We start from the raw sequence: 24,987 nt of genomic DNA, 5'->3' as shown, positions 1-24,987 counted from the left end.
CTATCACTGGTTAAATGTTACTCTCGCTCTTTAATACCATTGGTTAAAATGTATGAAGCAGCCGTCACTATTTAGTGCTATTTAGTAACGTTAAACACAGTTACTTAGTCCAGCAAAGAATTCTATCGTGCAATATCATGTAGCGTTTTCGCTGGCCCGCGAAATCTGACTGTCGAATAGTGGTATGCCGAATTGCGAGGCACCACCTGTATTGGCTATAGCAATATAATATAGTGGGAATGCAGAATTTGAAAACAGTGAGTACAATGTGCACAGAAAGGACAAAAGTGGGAGGAGAGGGACAAGGAGTCATGTTCTTAGTTTTAACCAACAGTATACCTTTCCTATCTCTTTTGGAAAGGTATACGCTTTTGTGCTAATCTACATGCTGCTTAAACCAGAAGTAGCATCCTGTCCCCCTCACGGGGCCAGTGGAAAAATATTTATTGCTGGTGACTCACTGGTGGGGATTAGCAGTTGTTACTTTGTATACCTTCCTATCAGTGTCTTTAGTCTCTTGTATTTGCAGCATTAATTTAAGTTACTGTTCACCTTGTATAAACTAATTCTCTCTCTCTCTCTGAGGCCATCATACTCTTTATTTTAATTTTTAATCTATATGGCTGGCCATATACAGTTCATCCTTAGTGGAATACATTCTTTTGTCACAATGATAAGTTACATATTTTCAGTTTTATGTTTCAATTATTACAATAAACTGGATCTTCCATTTATTATTATACAAATATTGTACGAATAATAACTAATTTTAATGCAGTAAATGTCACAGGAACCATTTAAAAGAATAGGATGGATGATGTAATTTAATTATTTCAAGTTCATATTTTAGTTAAAGACGGGAATAAATAATAATAATTTAATTATTTTGTTTGAAAAATTTTAATTTCAAGGTGTTTTCGGATTAAATTGTAGTGATGGAATAGTGAAAAACTTTTGTGCAATAAACATCTTTATAAATTTAAATATGGCAGTGATTAATAGTATCACCACCATATTTTTCGAACTAAGCATAATTAAACTTTGTTTCATTAAAACTAATGAGTATTTCTAGTGGCAAAAAAGCACAGCATTTGCCAGCAATAACAAATAATAAACTTATTAAGTATTGCAATCTATTGATAAAAAAATCAAGCTTTAGTATAATATAAGCCAAATTCAAAGTACTAAATACTTTTCTTAAAACTTAAGTTTAAAATTCAACCCCTCTCAGGCAACACCATAACCTCTTGTATTATAAAAGGGAGCCATAATACTGTTGGGTTAAAGCAAACAGATTCTAAAACAGTACAAGCTGTAGATTACAGGTTGCCAATGTAATACCGAGTTACTCCAATGAAACAAAATCAGAACAAAAATATAGAGAATTTTCAGGCACCGATTAGAACTTCTGGATTGGCAGCTCATTTGGTAGCAGAATATTTCTGGATTTATTAGATGTCTGATTTCTATACCAATGAAGGGAGGAGGGGTTATGCTGTTAGTCAAGAAACACACAAAATCTAAGGAAGTGCATCCAGTTGACATGGGTGGACAGCGCAATGCTGAGTCAGTTTGGTGTAACATAAACACTGGGAAAGAGAAAATGAGAGTAGGAGTGTATTATAGCCTAATGACTCTGGTGAGACAACAAACAATTGTGCAGAGAAATAATAGTGGGCCAGTAAACCAGAATATCTTGTAATGGTGGATTGATTTTAACTTTCCAGATATTGACTGGAACTTGTGGGTTGGTCATGCTAGCAAGATTTTTTTGTGAATTTAATGGAGGATTGTTATCTACAGCAACATGTTTGAGGGGCAACCGGTAATAATCTTGATCTGATTACCAGCAGTGATTATTCATGCATTAAGAATTTGCAGATAAAGGAACCACTAGGTGACAGTGATTGCCATGTACTGATGTGGGATTTACTTAATACTACTTAATACTTCCAAAAGCATATCACAGCACTGCAGCTGTGATATGCTTTAGGAAGGTGAGGACATTGTTTGTATGGAAGGGTTTTTGTTTTCGTAAAGGTGACTACAGTGGTCTCAGACAGTTTTTAAATTCTATATAGTGGGTTCAACTGATGATGTTAAAAACAGGGAATTCTAAATGGGAAGCCTTCAAGGAATTAATCTTGGAAGCTACACTGGTGTGCAAAACTTAAGAACCAACGCTATTTCTAAAAGTTACAACCACAAAATCTTTACTTAAGAGTAGATTCAGTCTCAGCAGCAATTCTGGAAGTCAGGTAATCTGGCGAGAGGATGGCACACGGTATCACCACGCAAACATCACTGAAAGGGATCGATATGGCGGCGAGGTGTTCTTGTCTAGGGAGGCATTATCTTGAATGGATGTGCGCAACTCCAGACACTGGAAGGCGGTACTGTAACCGGTGCACGCTACTATACTGAGGTAATCCTTCCTCATGTGCGCCTGTTCCGAGGTGCCACTGAGTTCGTGTTTATGGATGATAACGCCACATCCCATTGCACTGCAGCAGTGATATGCTTTTGGAAAGTGAGGACATTGTTTGTATGGATTGGCCTGCCTGTTCTCTGCTCTAAATCCCACTGAACACATATGTGACACTCTGGGGAGATGCCTAGCGGCACGTCTACACCCACCAGAAAATGTTCACCAGCTGAAGATGGTGCTAACAGAGGAATAGATGATGTTACCGCAAGAACTTATCAGGCCACACCTTGAGTCGTGCAGGTCTGGAGGCCTCATTTTAGGAAGGATGTAGATTTGCTTGAACATGTACAGAGAAGGGCAACAAGATTGGTGAGGGGAATGAAGAGATCCTCTTAGCAGGTGAGGCTTAAGTTCTGTAATTGCAGCAGCTGGAGACTAGGCACCTGCGAGGTGATCTGATTGAGGTGTATAAGGCCTTGAATGGGTTGAGCACACTGAATTCTGATGGGATTCTTCCACTTGTTGAGATTATGAACCTAAGGGGGCATAAATTCAAATTGAGGAATGACAGAGGTAGAATAGAGGTGCGGAAATTTGCCTTTAGTCAGCGGGTGGTTAATTGCTGGAACAAACTTCCATCTGTCGTTGTGGAAGTTGATAGGTTAAATAAATTTATGGAGGAACTGGACAAACATTTACAGGGGATTGTTTTGTAATTTTTTTTTTTTTTTTTTTTTTTGGTGATGCTGCATAAGCTCATACATTTGCTTTCTTGCATCACATGCAACTACTACAACTACTATTGACATTAGGGGTGGCCATATCTCTGCCTGAGGACCACCTCTTCCCTTTGTTCCTTTTTGGCAGTGATGCATCTGTATCATGGCAGCCAGTGCTATGTTGCCAATTTTGAATAAAGTCCCTCTGTACCGTTTTGTTTCTGTTTGTGTTGGTGTTTTTTCCTTCATCATTTCTGTACCTCGCGAGGTTCTTTTGGTATGCTTTTCCCATATCCAGGGAAAACCTTTCATACCAACTAAGAAATACATATTCAGGGAAAACTTTTCATACCAACTAAGAAATGCTGTTCAAGATTTAGACCTAATGGATGTCAGATGAACTAATGAGGCTCCTGGCACAGAAGAAAAATGTGTGGGATACATATAAATTATCAGGTGAAACAGAAGCCTATGGCAGGTAAAAGCTAGTCTGTAATCAAGTCACAAAAGAGGTTAGGAAAGCGAAGGCTAATTAAGAGAAATCCTTGGCAAAGGATGCAAAGAAAAACAACAAAGACTTCTTTACATATGTAAACTCTAGAAGGAAGGGGATGAATCAGATTAGTCCACTTGATGTTTGTGTTCAAACTGTTGATGATCCTGCTTAGATAGCTGACAAACTGAATGGCAATTTTGCATCTGCATTCACACATGAGGAATTCTGTAAGGACGAGGAGTACAGAAGTTTACTGAACTCTAACAGAGAGCTAAACGATTTTGTAATAACAGAGAGTAAAGTGAAGGAGAAATTGTTGAAGTTAACCATAAAAAAGGCACCCGGGGTGGATGGAACCTATCCAGTTATACTGAAGGAGGCAGAGTGGGAAGTAAGCAAACCCACAGCCATAATTATGAGAGCATCCTTAGATTCATGGTAGGTCCCCATGGACTGGAGATGTACAAATGTATTCCCATTTCACAAAGGGGATTCAAAGTGTGACACAAATAATTATAGACCTGTTAGTTTAACTTCTGTTCTGGGGAAAATAATGGAGTCACTGATTAAAAAGTGATTCAGGATCACATAGACAAGACTGCAGTAATAGTTCAGACACAGCATGGGTTTGTTAAAGGGAAATCTTGTCTGACCAATTTGAATGGATACTATGATGTGGTCACAACGGAACTGGATGCAAAAAATAATTTTGATATCAGGAAAGCTTTTGATACTGTTGAACATGGAAGACTGTTGTACAAATTGGAGCAGTATGACATTAAGGGCAAGTTGCTGCAATGAATTAAGGGATGGTTGAGTGGAAGGCAGCAGAGAGTGGTAATAAATGGACACTGCTCTACATGGACTAATGTTATCAGTAGAGTCCCCCAGGGTTTGGTGCAGGGCCCATTGTTGTTTTGTGCATTTATTAATGAAATCGATGAAGGTATATCAGGTTTAATGTCTAAGTTTGCAAATGATACCAAGGTTGGCAAGATTTTTAATGACAGTAAAGACAGTATGCTATTGCAACAGGATCTAGAAAAGTTAGGCAGATGGACTGAAAAGTGGCAACTGAAGTTTAACATTGACAAATGCAAAGTACTGCATATGGGTCGCAGTAACACAAGAGAAACATACCAACTGTGTGGTACTACACTCAGGGAGGTGGAGAATGAAAAAGACTTGGGGGTAACTGTGCAGTCGGATATGAAGTTCCCTGAGCAGTATAGACAGGCTGCCAGAGTAGGTCATGGAGTTTTGTCAATGATATACAGGAATTTTGCTAGCAGAGACAAGGAGGTGATTATCCCTTTGTATAAGGCAATGGTCAAGCCACACCTTGAGTACTGCATACAGGTCTGAAAGCCTCATTTTAGGAAGGATGTAGAATTGCTAGAATGAGTACAGAGAAGAGCAACAAGATTGATGAGAGGAACAAAGGGGTGCTCTTACCAAGACAGGCTTATGTTCTACAAGTTGCAGCATCTGGAGACTAGGCACCTGCGAGGTGATCTGATGGTGTATAAGGTTCTGAATGGTTTGAGTAGACTCAATGCTGATGGGGATGTTTCTGCTTGGCTCAGATTAAGAACCTGAGGGGGCATCAATTCAAATTGAGGAAAGACAGTTGCAGAATAGATGTGCAGAAGTTTGCCTTTAGCCAGTGGGTGGTTTTTTGCTGGAACAGACTTCCATCTGCTGTTGTGGAAGTTGATAGCTTAAATAAATTTAAGACTGAACTAGACAAACATTTGGAATTATCAGATGGGTGAAATGGGAAGGGTTTTTTTTTTTGGCCAATGTTGAATAAGCATCATATGCTTCAACTAGTGCTATTGCTAATGTTAGAGAGGCAACAAAAGAGAGCAAAATCCTTGATCTGATTATCAGCAGTGATTTGTTACATATTACGAATCTTCACGTAAAGCAACCACCATGCAAGAGCGAACCTAGCTTAACAATGTACAACCATATAAAAGAATTTAATCAAGTCCCTAAATGACAAGTTTCCTTCCAGATTACCTTCCTTATTTCTGTTTAATGTGAGGCCGCTGGCATTAAATAGAAATAAGGGGATGAATATAGGAAACTATAGAATGTGCTTTTCAAGCATACGAGGTGCACTATGGTCATAGATGCTGATGCACCAAAATAAATCCCCAATCAACCAAAGAATCAAGCATACGATTGTGCAATTTGTTCAGAGAAATAACTATTGCCAATGATAAAGGGAAGTGATTTTGTTTTCAGAATGATGGGCTCAAGTGAAATTTTTCTAGGTGATCGGTAGTCACATAGTATATCAGAGATAACAAAAGGCTATCTGATACATTTTCAATGTTGCAGATAGCCTTTTGGCACACTGGTTGCAACAAAGAGATAATCCATTAGTATGAAAATAACTGTGTTACCATTTAGGTATACAAAATCACGAGGATGGGAAAGTGCATTGTCAGAAGTCAATGGAAAGTCTTGCTTAGATTTTTTTCGTTACAATAATTATTGACAAAGGGAGAGAAGTAAAAATTTTTAAAAATTAGAATTTGAAATTTAAAAACATTATGTTAAAATAAAATAATTCAGAACATTAGAGACTTCCTATATCAAGTTTGTTAAATGCATATTGATCAAGTACAGAATGAAGTGACATAAGAACAGTCAATATCTTGTATTTTTTTATTTGATTACCAGATTTTGTAGTTAAAAAGTTTATATTTTCATACTATCTTTCATTGTTTTTTATTTCATGTTCTCCTTTATGCTTATCTTGTTTTGTCAAACCAAAGGAAAGATTAAATCAATAGACAATTGTATATTTTAATGTAACATTGCAGAAAAATATAGTTACAATTTCATATTAATAAAAAACAGTTACAATTTACAAAAGAAAACTGCATAGTGTTGTTTTTTTTTTTTTTTTTTTTTATGAAAAAAACCAAACAAAAGAGGTATTAGAACCTACAGTACTTAGTACCATGTTTGGGTTGGAGGTTCAGAAGAGGAAAGAAGTTATTTGTTGACATTAGACTTGAACTTATGTAGACTGCAATTTTCAGAAAATACATACGAAGGAAGCTTGTTCCAGAAAATGGCAGTTGTGTGAATAAATGAGGAAGATGAAAATTTGGTTCTGTGAGTTTGACGTTGGACAGTAAATGGATGTTGGCTAGTGGCAGCACATATTCAGACTGTTTTGAAAGAGAGAGCGGGAATTACAGAAGCCAATTCAGAAGAACAGTGCCCGTGGAAGTATCTGTAGAAAAGGTATGCAGCAGAAACAGTACGTCTATGAGACAGCGAGTGGAGAAACTCTGTTAGAGATGAGTCATTTTAATTAACCTAACTGCCCTCTTCTGAATGGAATCAAGAAGCCTGAGAGAGGTTTTGGGGCATATGTGGGAACAATATTCCATGGTAGGGCAGATTTGCGATTTGTACAGTGTGAACAGCTGTTTGGAAGAAAAGTAACATCGAGAGCGAAAGAGAAAACCAAGTTCTTTAGATGAAGAGGAAGCAATATTTGTAATGTGCTTGTTCCAAGAGAGATTAGAAGTCAGGGTAATCCCAAAAGAGATATAGCATTTTGTCTAGAAATCAGAGTGTCACCAAAGATAAGCACAGGAGCAGAAGAATCCTTTTTGCAAGTTTTAGAAGGATTGAAATCAACTAAGTTGTCTTTGCCCCACTGGAGAATTATCTGGAGATCGGCACTTAAGGAATTGGTAGCGGATATTCGAGAAATTTAAGCTGATTGACCAGAGCAAGGTTTCTCAAATCGAAACTGGAATGCAATGTGCTATCATTGGCAAAATTATGGATAGGATTTCCAGTCAATGGAAGGAAGTCATTAATATACAAGAGGAAAAGAGTGGGAGGAAAGAACTGAACCTTGGGGGACACCAGAATTAGTGGAGAAGTTAGCAGACAGAAAGCCATCTACCATCACCATTAGTGAGCGATCAGAGAGAAAACTGGATAACCAATTACAAAAAACAGTTGACAAACCATAAGATGGAAGCTTGTTTAGAAGACCTTTATGCCAAACATGTCAAGAGCAACTGCTTGTGTTTCAAACTTTTCCATTGAATTTGTCCATAAATGGGTAACATAAGCCAGAATACCACCAGTGGATCAAAACTGATGAAATCCATACTGGAGATTGTTGATTGGACGGAAGGATTCTAGGTAGAGAAGTCAGCAGTTAATTGATTTCTCCATCACTCTAGAAAGAGTAGAAGTAACTGCAATGGGTCGATAACTGGATGGGAGGGATTTGTCACCCTTTTTAGGAAATGGCTGGATATGAGCAAATTTCCAAGCAGAAGGAAAAACACCTTTGGAATAAGAAAGCAAAAAAAGGCGGCAAAGAACAGGAGTAAGTTCAGGAGCACAGGTTTTGAGAACAAGTGGAGAAATACCATCAGGACTTGGATGCTTTCTTAGCATCAAAATTCGTCAAAATCCTTCTGACATCCTTTTGATGGAAGACCACAGGAAGCATTGAATGGAGCGTGTTGGGAATGGTGGGAGGTGTTTTATCAAGATCATTAATACATGAGTTGGAAGAAAATTGGGATGCTAGCAGATCAGCTTTATCCTTGGCTGAAGTGACAACAGAAACATCTGTTTTGACAGAAGTGGGAGCAGAGATGGGCAAAAGTTGCAGCCAATAGCTTTGGGAAGACTAGAATGCTTGGCTGCCATTAGGGCAAGAAGCAAGTTTTCTACTCTTAGTCTGTTCAAAATCTAGTTTGGACTGATTAATAACGGCTTTACAATTGTTGCGAGCTTTGGTGTAGGCAGAAAATGAAACTGAAGAATTGGAAAAAAGCCAATTACGATATACAACGTTCTTCTCTTGAACAGCCTTAGCACATTTATTGGAAAACCAAGGTTTACATAAAGGACGAGATTTTGAAGTGGAGTGTGGAATAAAGGATTCCATTCCTACAAGAATAATTTCACTGACACGATCTGGGCAAACGTTGACATCAGAATATTTGAAACAGTAATATTCTGATGTCAACCAAGAAAAAGAAATCTCGCAGGTTATCTCATTTTGAAATTCCAAATTACCAAGACAGGGAATATTGGAATGGACATATGCACAAGTACCACCTTTGAGGCGAAAGGAATCATATATACAGTGAATAATTTGGGTTTGGCAGACTGCAAGTGGAAATGGACATTGTTGAGATTTGAATTGGGACCAAGTATATTTGTGAAATAAACTACAAAGTGTTTGGGAGGTTTAGTTCTTTTCGCAGATAAGCTTACTCTATTAGTCTGAAAATTCATGGTGTAGTCAATAGTAAGAAAAAGTGGGGAGGGGACATGCTGCATGAAGTAATGAAATTTTTGGATATGGCGTACACATGGTAAGAATATATCCGGATCCTTGACATAACATGGCCTCGACAATGCCTCCTGCATACACACTACTCAGACTCTCTCCAGTCACTATCTGGCAGAGTAGAGGCAGCAAGATTATACACTAGCTGATTTGGAAGCCTCCTAAAGAGTTACCAATAGGTTCGGTCTGGTGTATTAACTAGCGGCCGGCCTGCGAACACAGTTTTAGAGCTGTACCCTTGAAATGTAAGGAAGATTGAATCTCGCCATGATGTTCATCATAACCTCAAAAGTCATCATGCAGTATGACTGCATCTCTTCCACATGCAGTATGACTGCATGATGGAAGAGATGGGGAAGGGTTGACCGGAACTTAGCTCTGGAGACAAAACATGGGTTCCAACACTTCAAGCCTCCACTAAGCAAAGTGGTGGTATTGCACTAGTTGATGAGAGTGATCTACAACCTAGTGTACAACCATATAAGAGCATTTAATCAAATCACATCTTTAAGTGAGATATTTTCTTCTGGATCATGTTCCTTATTTCTGTTTAAAGGCAAGTTACTTTAAACAGAAAAAAAAGAGGGTAAAACATAGGGGAAACTATGAAATGGGCTTCTCAACAGTAAGGCTAAGTAAAGAGCAATGTAGTTTTGTGTACAAGCTTTGAGAATATGCCAGACAGTCAATTAGAGACATCGCTTATGGCATGATATTGGCAGTTTGAGAGAAAGCAAATTTGTACCCCATTTTCTTACTTATTATGTATGTGAACAAGAACCTAGTATAGGGTTTGTAATGTGATGCTCAGTTATTAAAATATTTATTGTAGTGTGTATAAAACGTTAGAAGTTTATTTCCCTAGAGATAAGAGCAGTTTAGCATCGCTGCATAGTTCTCCATTTTATATGCTGATCTACAATTTTAGCTATTTTGAAGTGAAACTTTCCAAATAAATAAATGAATGGATAAAATCCATTAAATTATTGTTATGTGAATAAGGATATAAGAACAAGTTACTTAAAAAGGATACAACAGTTTTATTAGCATGCTCTTTTAAAACCCATGACGCAATGCATGAAAGTTAATTGTAACTGCTTCCATTCGTAAGAGTATTTGCACTCAGTAGTGTTATGGCTATTGTGCTGCTTAACGTGTTGTTGTTGTGTTAAGTAATGGAACAAGAAAGATATATAGGAACCTACTGAAAACAAAGTATCAAATGTGCATATACACCGATAATCCAAAACATTATGACCACCTACCTAATATGATGTTGGTTCTCCACATGCAGCCAAAACAGCTTGTACCTGGTAAAGCATGCATGCTACAAGATTTCTAAATGTGTCTTGTTGTATCTGGTACCAACACATAACCAGCAGATCCTTTAACTCCTGTAATGTCTGTGGTTGAGACGACACAGATTGGAGTTGCTGTTCCAACACAAACCACAGATGCTCAATGAGATTGATGTCTCGGGAATTTGGAGGCCAGAGTAATACCTGGAAGTCTTCCTCATGTTTCGCGAACCAGTCTCGAACAATCTGGGCAGTGTGGCATGGTGCATTATCCTGCTGAAAGGCAGCAGTGCCAGAGGGGAAGACCGTTGCCATGAAAAGGTGTAGCAGTCAGCAATGATGTTCAGGTAGGTGGTAGATGTCAGAGTGCCCACTCATGGATGACTGGACCCAGGGTATCCCAGCAGAACATTGCCCAACACATGACACTGCCACCACCGGTTTGTTTTCGTCCCACAGTGCATCCAGGAGCCATCACTTCCCCAGGTAAACTATGCACATGTACCTGGTCGTCCACATGGTGCAACAGGAATCATGATTTATCGGACCAGACGACCTTCTTCCAATCACTCAAGGTCCAATTTTGATGCTTGTGTGCCCATTGTAGGCACTGTCACTGGTGAACAGTGGTTAGCATGGGCACTCGGAGCGGCCTGTGGCTACGCAGCCCCATTTTCAGCAGGGTTCGATATATTGTGTGTGTTTTAACACATTACTGCTGTCAGCAGCATTCCAATTTCTGGCGAGTTGCGCCACAGTCACCCTTCTGTTACCACGTAACATCCGGGAGAGCCTTTACGCACTTCAAGCATCGATGAGCTGTGGTCGTCCAACACCTCGCCGGTGGTTCGTGAGTTCCCCCTCCTCGGACCACTTTTGGTAGGTACTATCCACAGCGGACTGTGGGCATCCCAGCATGCCATTTCGGATATGCTCTGACCCAGTCGTCTGGCCATTACAATTTGGGTTTTGTCAAACTAACTTAAGTCTGCTGCCTTTCCCATCTGAAGAACAAGAGTAACACTGATTAATGGAGCTCAGTACCAGGTGTTTTTTATATCATGTCCTGACCTCCGCAGGTGTCGTAGTTCACCTTCAGTTGCTTCGATTTGCATAATGACTCACTGGTCATAATGTTTTGGCTCATCGGTGTGTGTGTGTATATGTTTTTTTTTTTTTTTTTCACTATAACGCCAAGTCATTAAACTAAGGTTACTTAAAGAAATTATCAAAATATTACCAAAAAATCTATATGCTTTCATGCTGAGCTTTCTATTCCCAACTAGTGATTTCTGTACAGTACAAGCTTTATCAATATATCTCTAAATCATTTCTGGGCTATAATGATTAATCCATGTTTGTGAATCTAATTCAGAAATTATTCCTTAATTAGATTTTTATTCATGAAAATCAGTATCAAAAACTGGCTAGTATATTATCAAAAGTTAATAAAAAAAAAAAACTTTAAACATTATTTATTCAGATGTCCTTTGTATTTTATCAATTGGGTTATTACCTTTTTTATTGAATCTTTGACACGAAAGTAATAATCAATATATGCAAACTTACCAGAGATTCTGTTAGGCCACCAACACTAACAGTAAGACCTAGAAGCAAGTTGTATTTATATGTAGGAAGGAACAATAGTTTCACAAACAAAGGGAAAGTGTCTCCAGCAGACTTCCAGTTAAGATTCTGACAAATGTCTTCTGTAAAGACTTCTTTCAATTCTTGATGGTGGGGAATGTAAGGAATTTTTGGCTGACTATAATTACAAAGAAAAAAAAGTGAAATTTTACAAAAAGGTGTTTTTTTTTTTTTTTTTTTTTAAATATAAAAAAAGTACCACAATTAAAGAAATAATTTTGTCCCTATGACATATCTCAACCCCCCTCCCTCTCTCTCTCTCTCTAAATCACATTCTGCAAAGTAAATTTTGTTATTTTTGAATAATTTGTTATAACATGTTTAGGAATTTACAAGGTTTGGCAATCAAGTTCCAGGACTGAGCACTGCATGTAGGACCATGATGCAATGGATGACAGCTAACCTACATAACTGCTTCCCTCCATAAGGGCATTTGCACACAGTAGTTATAGTTATGGCTATTGTGCCACTTAAAGTAGTAGTAGTAGTGGCATGTGATGCAAGAAAGCAAATGTATGAGCTTTTGCAGCATCAGCCAAAAAAAAAAATCACACCATTCCCTCCACACACCATTCAAGGCGTGGCCTGAAGTGTTGTTGTTTTGTTTCAAACTGGGAAAAAGTGCAACTGAAACACAGAACTGAAATTATGAATTGTTAAAACAAGTGTTGATGTTCTGTCACACTCATGTGTTTCCAATTTGCAAGATTTCAATTAGGCCACAAAATTTGGAAAACAACAGGCACTACAGACATTAAACAATGCTTTGAACCCTAGAAATGGCTGAAAAAGAAAGTTTGCACATTAATTGCTTTTTATCACTGAATGACTTTTTGAATGATGGAAGAACAATTTCACATTAACAGAAAAACAACCTGTGCAATTCTGATAGAAGTTGGACAAACAGAAGACCTCTAGTAAAATAAAATTACGGCTTTCTCAGAGCGAATTGTAACAGGTTTAATAGATATACATAGAAACATACAAAGCTTTCGGTTGGTTAGACAACCTTCTTCAGTTGAAACAAAACATAAAATGACAGTTAGAATGGAGACGTGTACTGCCAATCTGGTACGTGAAGCACGTGGCTAATTGTTTGAGGTTGAAGCTTGTGGCTGTGACGTATGTGGACGTGGCCAGCGCTTGTCAATGGACAGGACTATTGCTTCGGTGATAGGGTGGACGTGACAACCACTGTTCCTATTCATTGAGGTACTGGAGCATTTGATGTTTAACGATTCCAACCAGGCGCGGCGCAGATAATGGTGGGACTTATCTACAATCACGACATCGCGGTGTGGAACAGGAACAGTGGTTGTCAAGTCCACCCTATCACCGAAGCAATAGTCCTGTCCATTGACAAGCGCTGGCCATGTCCACATACGTCACAGCCGCAGGCTTCAACCTCAAACAATTAGCCACGCGCTTCACGTACCAGATTGGCAGTACATGCCTCCATTCTAACTGTCATTTTATGTTTTGTTTCAACTGAAGAAGGTTGTCTAACCAACCGAAAGCTTTGTATGTTTCTATGTATATTTATTAAACCTGTTACAATTCGCTCTGAAAAAGCCGTAATTTTATTTTATTAATATGAAACCGGAGCACATAGGCCTTTTTAACCATAGAAGATCTCTGCTAGAATTATTGTGGACTATTTGACGAATGAACAAAAACTGTTCAGACTTGAAGCATGTGAAGAGCTCATTTGAGCTGATAATGATGATCCTTTCTTGCTCAATTTGATCATAACAGGTGATGAGTCATGGTGTTTCTAATGTGATCCATAAACAAAGAGATACTGGTCTTCTTCTTTGAAACTAGGTTCATTTGACCAGGTAAGCAGTGAATATGGATTATGTCTGCCAGTGGCAAAAGTTGATGATATTGTAGGGCAGATATCATCTTTTAAGGGCACAAAAGGTGATATTATTGTACACATTGGCACTAATGACCTTAAGAGTAAGAGATCTGCAGATTTACCTAACAAGTATAGGTCAATGCTGGAAAAAAGTCACAGGTTAGGGTTAAACTTGAAAGTGTCTGCAATTCTGCTCAGACATGATAGGAGTGAGTATATGATGAGAGCCTTGTCAATCAATTCGGCCCTGGAGAGACTGTGCAAGGCTCATGGGATAGAATTTTTTCCACATGGTCTGGCCTTGCTAACAGGAGAGACTACTTCTACAGGGATGGGATACACTTAAATAGAAAGGGTGTAAGAATATTTGCTAATATTATTGAGACAGTGTTAGGTGGGTCGGAAAACTGCAATTTTTGGGGGCTTCACAGACTAAAAGATTAATGGTAGCCGCAGGCAGAAGCGAAAGTGATTCTTGCACTGCCTCTATTGTAAGCCTAGAGAGCAAGTTGCTGGGGACTTCAAGAGCTGCTGGGAGGCATCATGGAAAAAGTAAATACATGGGTTGTCTTAGGGTTCTTGAGGTTGTCACAGACATTCTCAAAGATATGCCAGACAAGCTGTACTTGCTACATGGGAGTCTAAAACGCTGATGGAACTGATATTCGGGTGACACTCAAGTCAAGTGGACCCAATTTCGGCGAAGTCCGGACGGTCTGTGACAGCCAAATCCTCTGCTTGCACCTTCACGATGGTGGGACTGTTAGTAATCCTGGGTATAACCTCCATGCACAAGTACATGGTGGGTGACCACCCAGGTGTGAACCAACATAAGAAGGGGTAGAGGTGTGGCGCCCACACCACATGGAGGAATGCCACCCCTCTATATTACCAGGCAGTACTAGGTGGTAGATGACTCTCATCAACCGGTGAAATACCACCACTTTGCTTATTCGAGGCTTGAAGTGGTGGAACCCATGTTTAGTCTCTAGAGCTAAGTTCCGCTCAACCCTTCCCTATCTCTTCCATCATGCAGTATGCTTGATGACTTTTGAGGTTATGATGAACGTCGTGGAAGAGATCCAATATTCCTTACATTTCGAGGGTACAGCTCCAAAACGGTGTTCGCAGGCCGGCCGCTAGTTAGTACACTGGACTGAACCTATTGGTAACTCTCTAGGAAGCTTCCGGATCAGCTAGTGTATAATCTTGCTACCTCTACTCTGCCAGATAGTGACTGGAGGGAGTCCGAGTAGTGTATGCGGGGAGCATTGTCGAGGCCACGTTATGTCAAGGATCTGGGTATATTCTTACCACTATTTTTGGATACGCCATATCCAAAAATTTCATTACTTCATACAGCATGTCCCACCTACTTTTTCTTACTATTGAATACACCATGAATTGTCAAACTAATAGAGCAAGCTTATCTGCGAAAAGATCTAAACCTCCCAAGGACTTCCTAATTCATTTCACAAATATACGTGGTCTCAATTCTAATCTCAACGATGTCCATTTCCACTTGCAGTCTGCCAAACCCCATGTACTTTTTCTGACAGAATCTCAGTTATCAGTTGATTCATCTACTGCTCATCTCAGATGCCCAAATTATTCGCTGTATGATTCCTTTCGCCTCAAACGGACATATGCACAAGTGGCACTTGTGCATATGTCCGTTCTGATGTTCCCTGTCAGAGACTTGGCAATTTGGAATCTCCTCTGGCTTAAAATCTCTCTACCTCATTGTGTCAAATTCATCTGTTGTCTCTACCGTTCTCCCAACTCCACTAATGACTTGGAGCTCTTTGACTTCCTCTCTTTGCAACTTGACTTTCTCCAGTCCAACTTTCCTAGCAGTGAAGTAATTTTCCTTGGTGATTTTAACGTTCACAACTCCAGCTGGCTTCCGTTTTCTAGTCACACCGACCCAGCAGGTCGAGATGCTTAGGCTTTTGCAATTACTAATGAACTAGCACAGATTGTTCATTTACCTACAAGAATACCGGACAATCCTAATCATACAGCCAATACGCTTGATCTTTTTCTCACAAACAACCCTTCTAAGTACACGGTCGAAGTGAGAGGTCCTTTAGGCACTTCAGATCACAACTTGGTGATTGTCTCTTCTCCAATGGAACCTTTATCTCATGGCTATTCCCAACCACGTGTTGTTTGGCATTACAAGAATGCAAAATGGGATGACCTGCCTGACTTCTTTTCTTCTTTTCCTTGGTCGGATTACTGTTTCAAAACTTCTGATGTCAACGTTTGCTCAGATCGTGTCAGTGAAATTATTCTTGCAGGAATGGAATCCCTTATCCCACACTCCACTTTAAAATCTCGTCCTTTATCTAAACCTTGGTTTTCCAATAAATGTGCTAAGGCTGTCCAAGAGAAGAATGTTGCATACCGTAATTGGCTTGTTTCTAATTCTTCAGTTTCATTTTCTGCCTACACCAAAGCTCGCAACAGTTGTAAAGCAGTTATTAATCAGTCCAAACTAGAGTTTGAACAGGCTAAGAGTAGAAAACTTGCTTCTTGCCCTAATGGTAGCCGAGCATTCTGGTCTCTTGCCAAAGCTATTGGCCGCAACTTTTGCCCATCTTTGCTCCCACCTCTGTCCAAACCAGATGGTTCTGTTGCCACTTCAGCCAAGGATAAAGCTGACCTGCTAGCATCCCATTTTTCTTCCAGCTCATGTATTAATGATCTTGGTAAAACACCTCCCACCATTCCCAACACGCTCCATTCAATGCCTCCGGTGGTCTTTCGTCAAAAGGATATCAGAAGGATTTTGATGAATCTTGATGCTAAGAAAGCTCCAGGTCCTGATGGTATTTCTCCACTTGTTCTCAAAACCTGTGCTCCTGAACTTACTCCTATTCTTTGCCGCCTTTTTTCACTTTCTTATTCCAAAGGTGTTTTTCCTTCTGCTTGGAAATTTGCTCATATCCAGCCATTTCCTAAAAAGGGTGACAAATCCCATCCCATCCAATTATCATCCCACTGCAATTACTTCTACTCTTTCTAACGTAATGGAGAAATCAATTAACCGCCAACTCTTAAACTACCTAGAAACCTTCCGTCTGATCAACGATCACCAGTATGGATTCCGTCAGTGTCGATCCACTGGAGATATTCTGGCTTATGTTACCCATTTATGGACTAATTCAATGGAAAGGTTCGGTGAAACACAAGTAGTTGCTCTTGACATCTCAAAGGCTTTTGATCGTGTTTAGCATAAAGGTCTTCTAAACAAGCTTCCATCTTATGGTTTGCCAACTGTTTTTAGTAATTGGTTATCCAGTTTTCTCTCTGATCGCTCACTGAGGGTGATGGTAGATGGCTCTCTGTCTTCTAACTTCTCCACTAATGCCGGTGTTCCCCAAGGTTCAGTTCTTTCACCCACTCTTTTCCTCTTGTATATCAATGACCTTCTTCCATTGACTGGAAATCCTATCCATAGTTTTGCCGATGATAGCACATTGCATTCAACTTTCCATTTTGAGAAACCTTGTCCTGCTCAATCAGCTTCAACTTCTCGGAAATGTGCTACCAATTCCTTAAATGCCGATCTTCAGGTAATTCTCCAGTGGGGCAAAGACAACTTAGTTGATTTCAACCCTTCTAAAACTCAGTCTTGTCTTATATCTCGCAAAAAGGATTCTCCTGCTCCTATGCTTATCTTTAGTGATACTCTGATTTCTAGGCAAAATGATATATCTCTTTTGGGGATTACCCTGACTTCTAATCTCTCTTGGCACAAGCACATTACAAATATTGCTTCCTCTGCATCTAAAAAACTTGGTTTTCTCTTTCGCTCTCACTGTTACTTTTCTTCCAAACAGCTGCTCACTCTGTATAAATCGCAAATCCGCCCTGCCATGGAATATTGTTCCCACATCTGGGGAGGTGCCCCCAAAACCTCTCTCAGGCTTCTTGATTCCATCCAGAAGAGGGCAGTTAGGTTAATTAATGATTCATCTCTCTCAGAATCTCTCCACTCGCTTTCTCATAGACGCAGTGTTTCTGCTGCATGCCTCTTCTACAGATACTTCCATGGGCACTGTGCTTCTGAATTGGCTTCTATAATTCCTGCTCTCTCTTTCAAAACAGTCCGAACTCGTGCCGCCACTAGCCAACATCCATTTATTGTCCAACTTTAAACCCACAGAACCACCTTTTCAGCTTCCTCATTTATTCATTCAACTGCCGTTTTCTGGAACAACCTTCCTTCATACGTATTTCCTGAAAATTACAATCTACAGAAGTTCAAGTCCAATGTCAACAAATATCTTCTTTCGTCTTCTTAACCTCAAACCCAAGCACGGTACTAAGTACTATAGGTTCTAATACCTCTCGTGTTCGGGGTTCACATAAAAAAAAAAAAAAAAAAAAGGGTAATTAAGAGTGAGAACAAGTGCATGTATACTAATGCTAGAAGTATAGTAAATAAACTTGATGAATTTGAAGTGCAGATCAAGACATCAAAGGTAGATACTGCTTGGATATCAGAGACATGGTGTCACACAGATATAAGCAGTGCAGAATTGGAATTTGGGGAGTAAAATGTGCACAGAAAGGACAGACAGGGTGGGAAGGAGGAGGGAGTTAGTTGTGCTGTTAGTTAGGAAACAAAATCTAAGGAAGTGCATCCAGTTGACACAGGTGGGCAGTGCAATGTTGAGTGTTTGGTGTGACATAAAAACTGTGGGAAAGGGAAAATGGGAGTAGGAGTATGTTATAGGCCTAATGACTCAGATGAGTACAATGAACAGTTGTGCAGAGAAATAAGAGTGGCCCATTAAATCCCAATGTCTTGTAATGGGTGATTTTAGTTTCCAGATATTGACTGAAACTTGTGGGTTGGTCACTTGCATGCTAGCAAGATTTTTTTGTGAATTTATTGGAGGATTGTTATCTAGAGCAATATGTTCGAGGGGCAACCGCAGGAAGTAATAATCTTGATCTGATTATCAGCAGTGATAATTCATGATTTAAGAATCTGCAGATAAATGAACCACTAGGTGACAGTGATCACAGTGTACTGATGTGGGATTTACTTAAACGATGGAGCTACCATCAAGGGTAAAAGGAAGGGTTTTCGTTTTCATAAAGGTGACTACAGTAATCTCAGACAGTTTTTGAATTCTATATAGTGGGTTCAACTGATGATGTTAAAACCAGGGAATTCTAAATGGCAAACCTTCAAGGAATTAATCTTGGAAGCTACTAGGCTTTTCATGCTAACTAAGAAATACTGTTCAAGATTCAGACCTAATGGAGGTAAGATGAACTAATGAGGCTTGCGGCAGAGAATAAAAATGCATGGGATGCATATAAATTATCAGGTGACATAGAAGCTTATGGCAGATATAAGCTAGTCTGTAATCAAGTCACAAAGGCTGATTAAAAGAAATCCTTGGCAAAGGATGCAAAGAAAAACAACAAAGACTTCTTTACTTATGTAAACTCTAGAAGGAAGCGGACGAATCATATTGGTCCACTTGATGTTTGTGGTTTGACTGTTGATGATCCTGCTCAGATAGCTGACAAACTGAATGAGTATTTTGCATCTACATTCACATACGAGAAGTTATTCAAAGAGGGGAATGCCAGAAGTTCATCAAACTCTAACAGGGAACTAAATGATTTTGTAATAACTGAGAGCAAAGGGGAGGAGAAATTGTTGTTGAAGTTAAACATAAAAAAGGCACCTGGGGCAGATGTAACCTATCTAGTTATAATAAAGGAGGCAGCAAGGGAAGTTTGTTTGTTTCGAGATTTATTGGGCGCATCGGCAACTACGACCATAGTGCACCAGCAAGGGAAGTTAACAAACCCTTAGCCATAATTATGAGAGCATCTTTAGAGTCAGGGGAGGTCCCCATGGGCTGGAGATTTGCAAATGTATCCCCAATTCACAAGTGGGGGGGGATTCAAAGGGTGACACAAATAATTATAGACCTGTTAGTTTAACTTCCGTTCCGGGAAAAATAATGGAGTCACTGTTTAAACAGGTGATACAGGATCACCTAGACAAGACAGCAGTAATAGCTCAGACACAGCATGGTTTTGTTAAGCGGAAGCCTTGTCTGATCAATGTGATTGGATACTATGATGTGGTCACAAAGGAAGGCAATGCAAAAAATAATTTTGATATCATATACAGGTAGCCCTTGATTTACATCAGGGTTAGACGGGTTACCTGGGGGGGGGGATGGTGCAAATGGAACCCTTTATATAATGGAATCAATCAGAAATCATAGGGTTAGGTTTCAGGCACCAAAAATTTTACCTACTACTTTGCATCGATTGTTTTATTTTAATAGCATTCTTCACAGTTGTAGTAATAGTCGACGGAGGCATATTCATAGCCCTACACACATTAGGGTGGCTTTCATCAGATTTTATCCTCTGAATATTGCACTAGAATTCAATTAACTACTTTTACCAGACATGTCGTGATAAATTCTATTAAATTAAAAATTTATAACATATTTTGGAAAAAACTGCACACAGCTATCACTATTATTATTATTATTTAATTTATTAATAGCACAATTAATAAAATAATGTTAGCTTAATAAATTTACAACACATGTAAATAGCGTAAACAACATTATTTACAACCAACTGAATGCTTCACCGCATGGACCTTTACTACCTGCATCCACGAGTGGTTACTTTGAGGGTGGGAATCTTTCTCACATCTCTGATACGAATGCGCTAATTGTTGATTGGCTCAGATTGTCCTAAATCACGTGAACAGTGCATGATACATAGCACACTATGATGCCGATAAATTTTGTCTGACGATTTTAAACTTTCAATTTATAAAAAAAAATTGCAAACAAATTTGCAAAAAAAAATAAAAAAAAAAAAAAATAAAAATAAAAATGGTGCTGTGGTTAGTGATTGGCACTATTGGGAATTTGCGCAAATGGGACCAGTGCAAAACGAGGGCTACCTGTACTTGGATTTCAGGAAAGCTTTTGCACATGGAAGACTGCTATGCAAATTGTAGCGGTATGGCATCAAGGGTAAGTTATTGCAATGGATAAAGGGATGGTTGAGTGGGAGATGGCAGAGTGGTAATAAATGGAAACTGCTCTACATGGATTAATGTTATTAGTGGAGGCCCCCAGGGTTCGGTGCTGGACCCATTGTTGTTTTGTGTATTTATCAAAAATATCGATGAAGGTATATCAGGCTTAATGACCAAGTTTGCAGATGATACAAAGGTTGGCAGGGATTTTAATGACAGTAAAGACAATATTTTACCGAAACAGGATCTAGAAAAGTCAGGCAGATGGGCTGAGAAGTGGCAACTCAAGTTTAACGTGGACAAATGCAAAGTACTCCACATGGGTAGCAGTAACCCAAGAGAAACATACCAACTATGTGGTACTACACTCAGAGAGGTGGAGAATGAAAGAGACCTGGGGGTAATTGTGCAGTCAGATATGAAGTTCTCTGACCAGTGCAGACGGGCTGCCAGAGCAGGTCACGGAGTTTTGTCAACGATATATAGGAATTTTGCTAGCAGAGACAAGGAGGTGATCATCCCTTTGTATAAGGTAATGGTCAGGCCACACCTTGAGTACTGTATACAGATCTGGAGGACTCATTTTAGGAAGGATGCAGAGTTGCTAGAATGAGTACAGAGAAGGGCAACAAGATTGGTGAGAGGAACAAAGGGGTGTGCTTACAAAAAAGGCTTAAGTTCTGCAAGTTGCAGCATCTGGATGCTAGGCATCTGCGAGGTGATCTGATTGAGGTGTACAAGGCTTTGAATGGTTTGAGCAGGATCAATGCTTATGGGATACTTCTGCTTGCTCAGATTAAGCACCTGAGGAGGCATATTTTCAAACTGAATCTATGCCCCCTCAGGTGACAAAAATGACAAAAGCCTTTAGCCAGCGGGTAGTTGATTGCTGGAACAGACTTCCATTTGTTGTGAAAGCTGATAGCTTAAATAAATTTAAGGCTGAACTAGACAAACATTTGGAGTGACCGGTTGGGCGAAATGGGAAGGTTTTTTTTCCTTTTATGTTTTTTTTGCCTGATGCTGTATAAGCTTGCTTTCTTGCATCACATGCCTCAACTAATAACTAATGTTAATATACACTGATGAGCCAAAACACTATAACCACCTACTTAATATGATGCTGGTCATCTCCGTGCAGCCGAAACAGCTCATACTTGGTGAAGCATGGATGCTACAAGATTTCTAAATGTGTCTTGTGGTATCTGGTTCCAAGACGTAACCAGCAGATCCTTTAACTCCTGTAAGGTCCGTGATTGAGACACCGTAGATCGGAGTTGCTATTCCAACACAAACCACAGATGCTCGATGGAATTGATGTCTGGGGAATTTGGAGGCCAGGGCAATGCCTGGAAGTCTTTCTCATGTTCTGGGAACAAGTCTCGCACAAACCGGGTGGTGTGGCATGGCACATTATCCTGCTGAAAGAAGGTACCACCATGCCAGAGGGGAAGACCGTTGCCATGAAAGGGTGTACTTGGTCAGCAATGATGTTTAAGTAGGTGGTAGATGTCAAAGTGCCTGGCACATGGATGACTGTACCCACGGTATCCTAGCAGAACATTGTCCAAATCATGACACTGCTGGCACTGGCTCGTTTTCGTTCCACAGTGCATCCAGACACAATCACTTCCCTGGACACAGGTAAATGACACACACGTACCCGGCCATCCACATGGTTCAACGGTAAACATGATTCATTGGACCAGATAACCTTCTTCCAATCACTCAAGGTTCAGATTTGATGCTGGTATGCCCATTATAGCTGCTGTCGCTGGTGAACCGTGGATGGGTACTCCTTTGTGACTTGGTTACAAATCAGCTTATATCTATCATAGGCTTCTGTGTCACCTGTTAATTTATATGTATCCAATGCATTTTTCTTCTCTGCCACATGTCTAATTAGTTCATCTGACATCCATTTAGGCCTAAATCTTGAACAATATTTCTTAGTTGGTATGAAAAGACTGGTAGCTTCCAAGATTAATTCTTTGAATGTTTCCCATTTTGAATTTGCTGTTGGTTACATCATCAGTTGGTCCCACTGTATAGAATTTAAATACTGTCTCTGACCACCATAGTCACCTTTACGAAAGCAAAAATCCTTCCCTTTACCCCTAATGGTAGTTACCTCTTTGAGTAAATCCCACTTCAGCACACTGTGATCACTGTGTGCTGAAGTGGTTCCTTTATCTGCAGATTCTTAATACATGAAGAATCACTACTGATAATCAGATCAAGAGTATTACTCCCTCTAGTTGCCTCCTGAACATGCTGCAGTAGAAAACAATCATCCAATAAATCTACAAAAACCTTGCTAGTGTGAGTAACCAACCCACAAATTCCAGTCAATCTAAGGGAAATTAAAATTCTCCATTATAAGATACTCTGATTTACTGGCCCACTCTATTTCTCTGCACAATTGCTCATTATACTCATCAAATTCATTAGGCCTATAACACACACCTACTCTCATTTTTCCTTTCCCAGTGCTTATGTCACCCCAAACAGACATTTCACTGTCCACCAACATCAACTGGATGCACTTCCTTAGATTTTGTGTTTCTTAACTAACAACATAACCCCTCCTCCCTTCCTGTCTATCCTTTCTGTACACATTTTACTCCCCAGATTCCAATTCTGCACTGCTTATATCTGTGTGACACCAAGTCTCTGGTATCCCAACAATGTCTGCCTTTGACGTCTTGACTAGCACTTAAAGCTCATCAAATTTATTAACTATACTCCTAGCATTGGTGTACGTGCAAGTATACATGCACCTGTTTCTACTCTCAGTTACCCTAACACAGCCCATGTGTTTACTTGTTCCACTATGAATCCCAGTAGTCCTGGAAATCGTCATTGCCTTGCTTTCCAGGCTGTTGCTCAATTGCATTTCAATAGAAGCAGTTTCACCTCTGCCAGCTCCTACTGTTAATCTATTAGTCCATATATCTCCCATGTCCTGTAACTGCTCATCATGTGAAACACTTTAAGGAAGCAGTAGCCTTCATTTCACATTTTTCAGGAAATTTGTATTAAAAATCTGATACACATAATAGACAAGACTGAAAATATACTAACATTCTGCAGTATTGCAAATAATAGTGAGAATGAACAAACAATTTTAGATACCCTATCATGCTTCAAAATACCATCCGATGCAAAAATACTAGTGTTAATGAAAAAGAGTTTAACTCAGCCCATTTTTTTATTAACACCATCCTCTAAAAATATTATACATACATCTGAAGAGCTGAAATTGCTTCTGCACTTTTACATGATAATCTTTAATTAAAAATAAATAGTATTACTTTAGCAAGTGAAGTGATGACTAGACATGCACCAAACTATACTGTTGAATTATTTATGATATTCATATTTCTACTATTAGCAGTTGTCAGTATGATAAATAAAATAGTATTTAATATCACTGTATGAACTGAATTTTTCTCTGTAGCGTCCTTCATTCTGAATGGTCAGATGCACTTTACTACCGGGAAGGTCCTAATAAAGTTGTAGGTCTTATAAAAAATTATTAGTTAGAAAAATAAACTATACTTATGTAATAGGCTTGCAAATGCATTTCCTGCTACAAGTCTGGTTCGGTCGATTTTCTCCAAACATTGCTGAAGAAGAGCACAAAAAATCCTTTGTACCACTACTGGAGAAATCAATTCCAAATCCTTCTTTACTACCAACTGAGTTACTTCCTGTAAATTATATCAGAAATTGATTACATAACATTTAACAATTAATTTTAATTTTTATTGTGAAAAAAGTATAATAAAATATGTGAAGTTTTAACAATGAAGAGTGTGACTATTATAATCAAAATCTATTTTAATAAATATTTCGCAAATGTCTTTCTGAAAAACAAAATTGATATCTTCATCATTGTCATGCACATACTGTACATACATATACAGACTGAAGAACTGATTAGGCTTCAATATTATATCAAAATATGAAGATTAGAAAATTACTAGATCTTGAATGTTGAAATCAAGAGATTAAAAAATATGCTATCATGGTACCCCAAAATATTTAATAATTCATTGCAAGAGAAATTTATATGGAAAGAAGATTAAATAAAAAAAAAATGGAAAATGACCGTGTCATATTCAACAGGGT

At 39.0% G+C, this 24,987-nt stretch overlaps 1 protein-coding gene across 1 annotated transcript in view; it reads right to left on the bottom strand.

The window, feature by feature from the left end:
- The window catches only part of Tbcd (tubulin folding cofactor D), a 256,208-nt gene that overhangs the window by 13,211 nt on the left and 218,010 nt on the right, over positions 1 to 24,987 (bottom strand). The window contains exons 13-14 of the mRNA XM_090389645.1: positions 24,415 to 24,566; positions 11,867 to 12,062 (exon numbers count right to left, since the gene is read on the bottom strand). Coding sequence (XP_090245771.1) covers positions 11,867 to 12,062; positions 24,415 to 24,566 — 348 coding nt within the window. The remainder of the gene's footprint in view (positions 1 to 11,866; positions 12,063 to 24,414; positions 24,567 to 24,987) is intronic.

Source organism: Mastigoproctus giganteus, chromosome 2 (assembly GCF_048544385.1).
Source record: "Mastigoproctus giganteus isolate SK-2022 chromosome 2, ASM4854438v1, whole genome shotgun sequence".
Taxonomy (NCBI): Eukaryota; Metazoa; Arthropoda; class Arachnida; order Uropygi; family Thelyphonidae; genus Mastigoproctus; species Mastigoproctus giganteus.
This window is presented reverse-complemented; position numbering and strand designations above follow the sequence as displayed.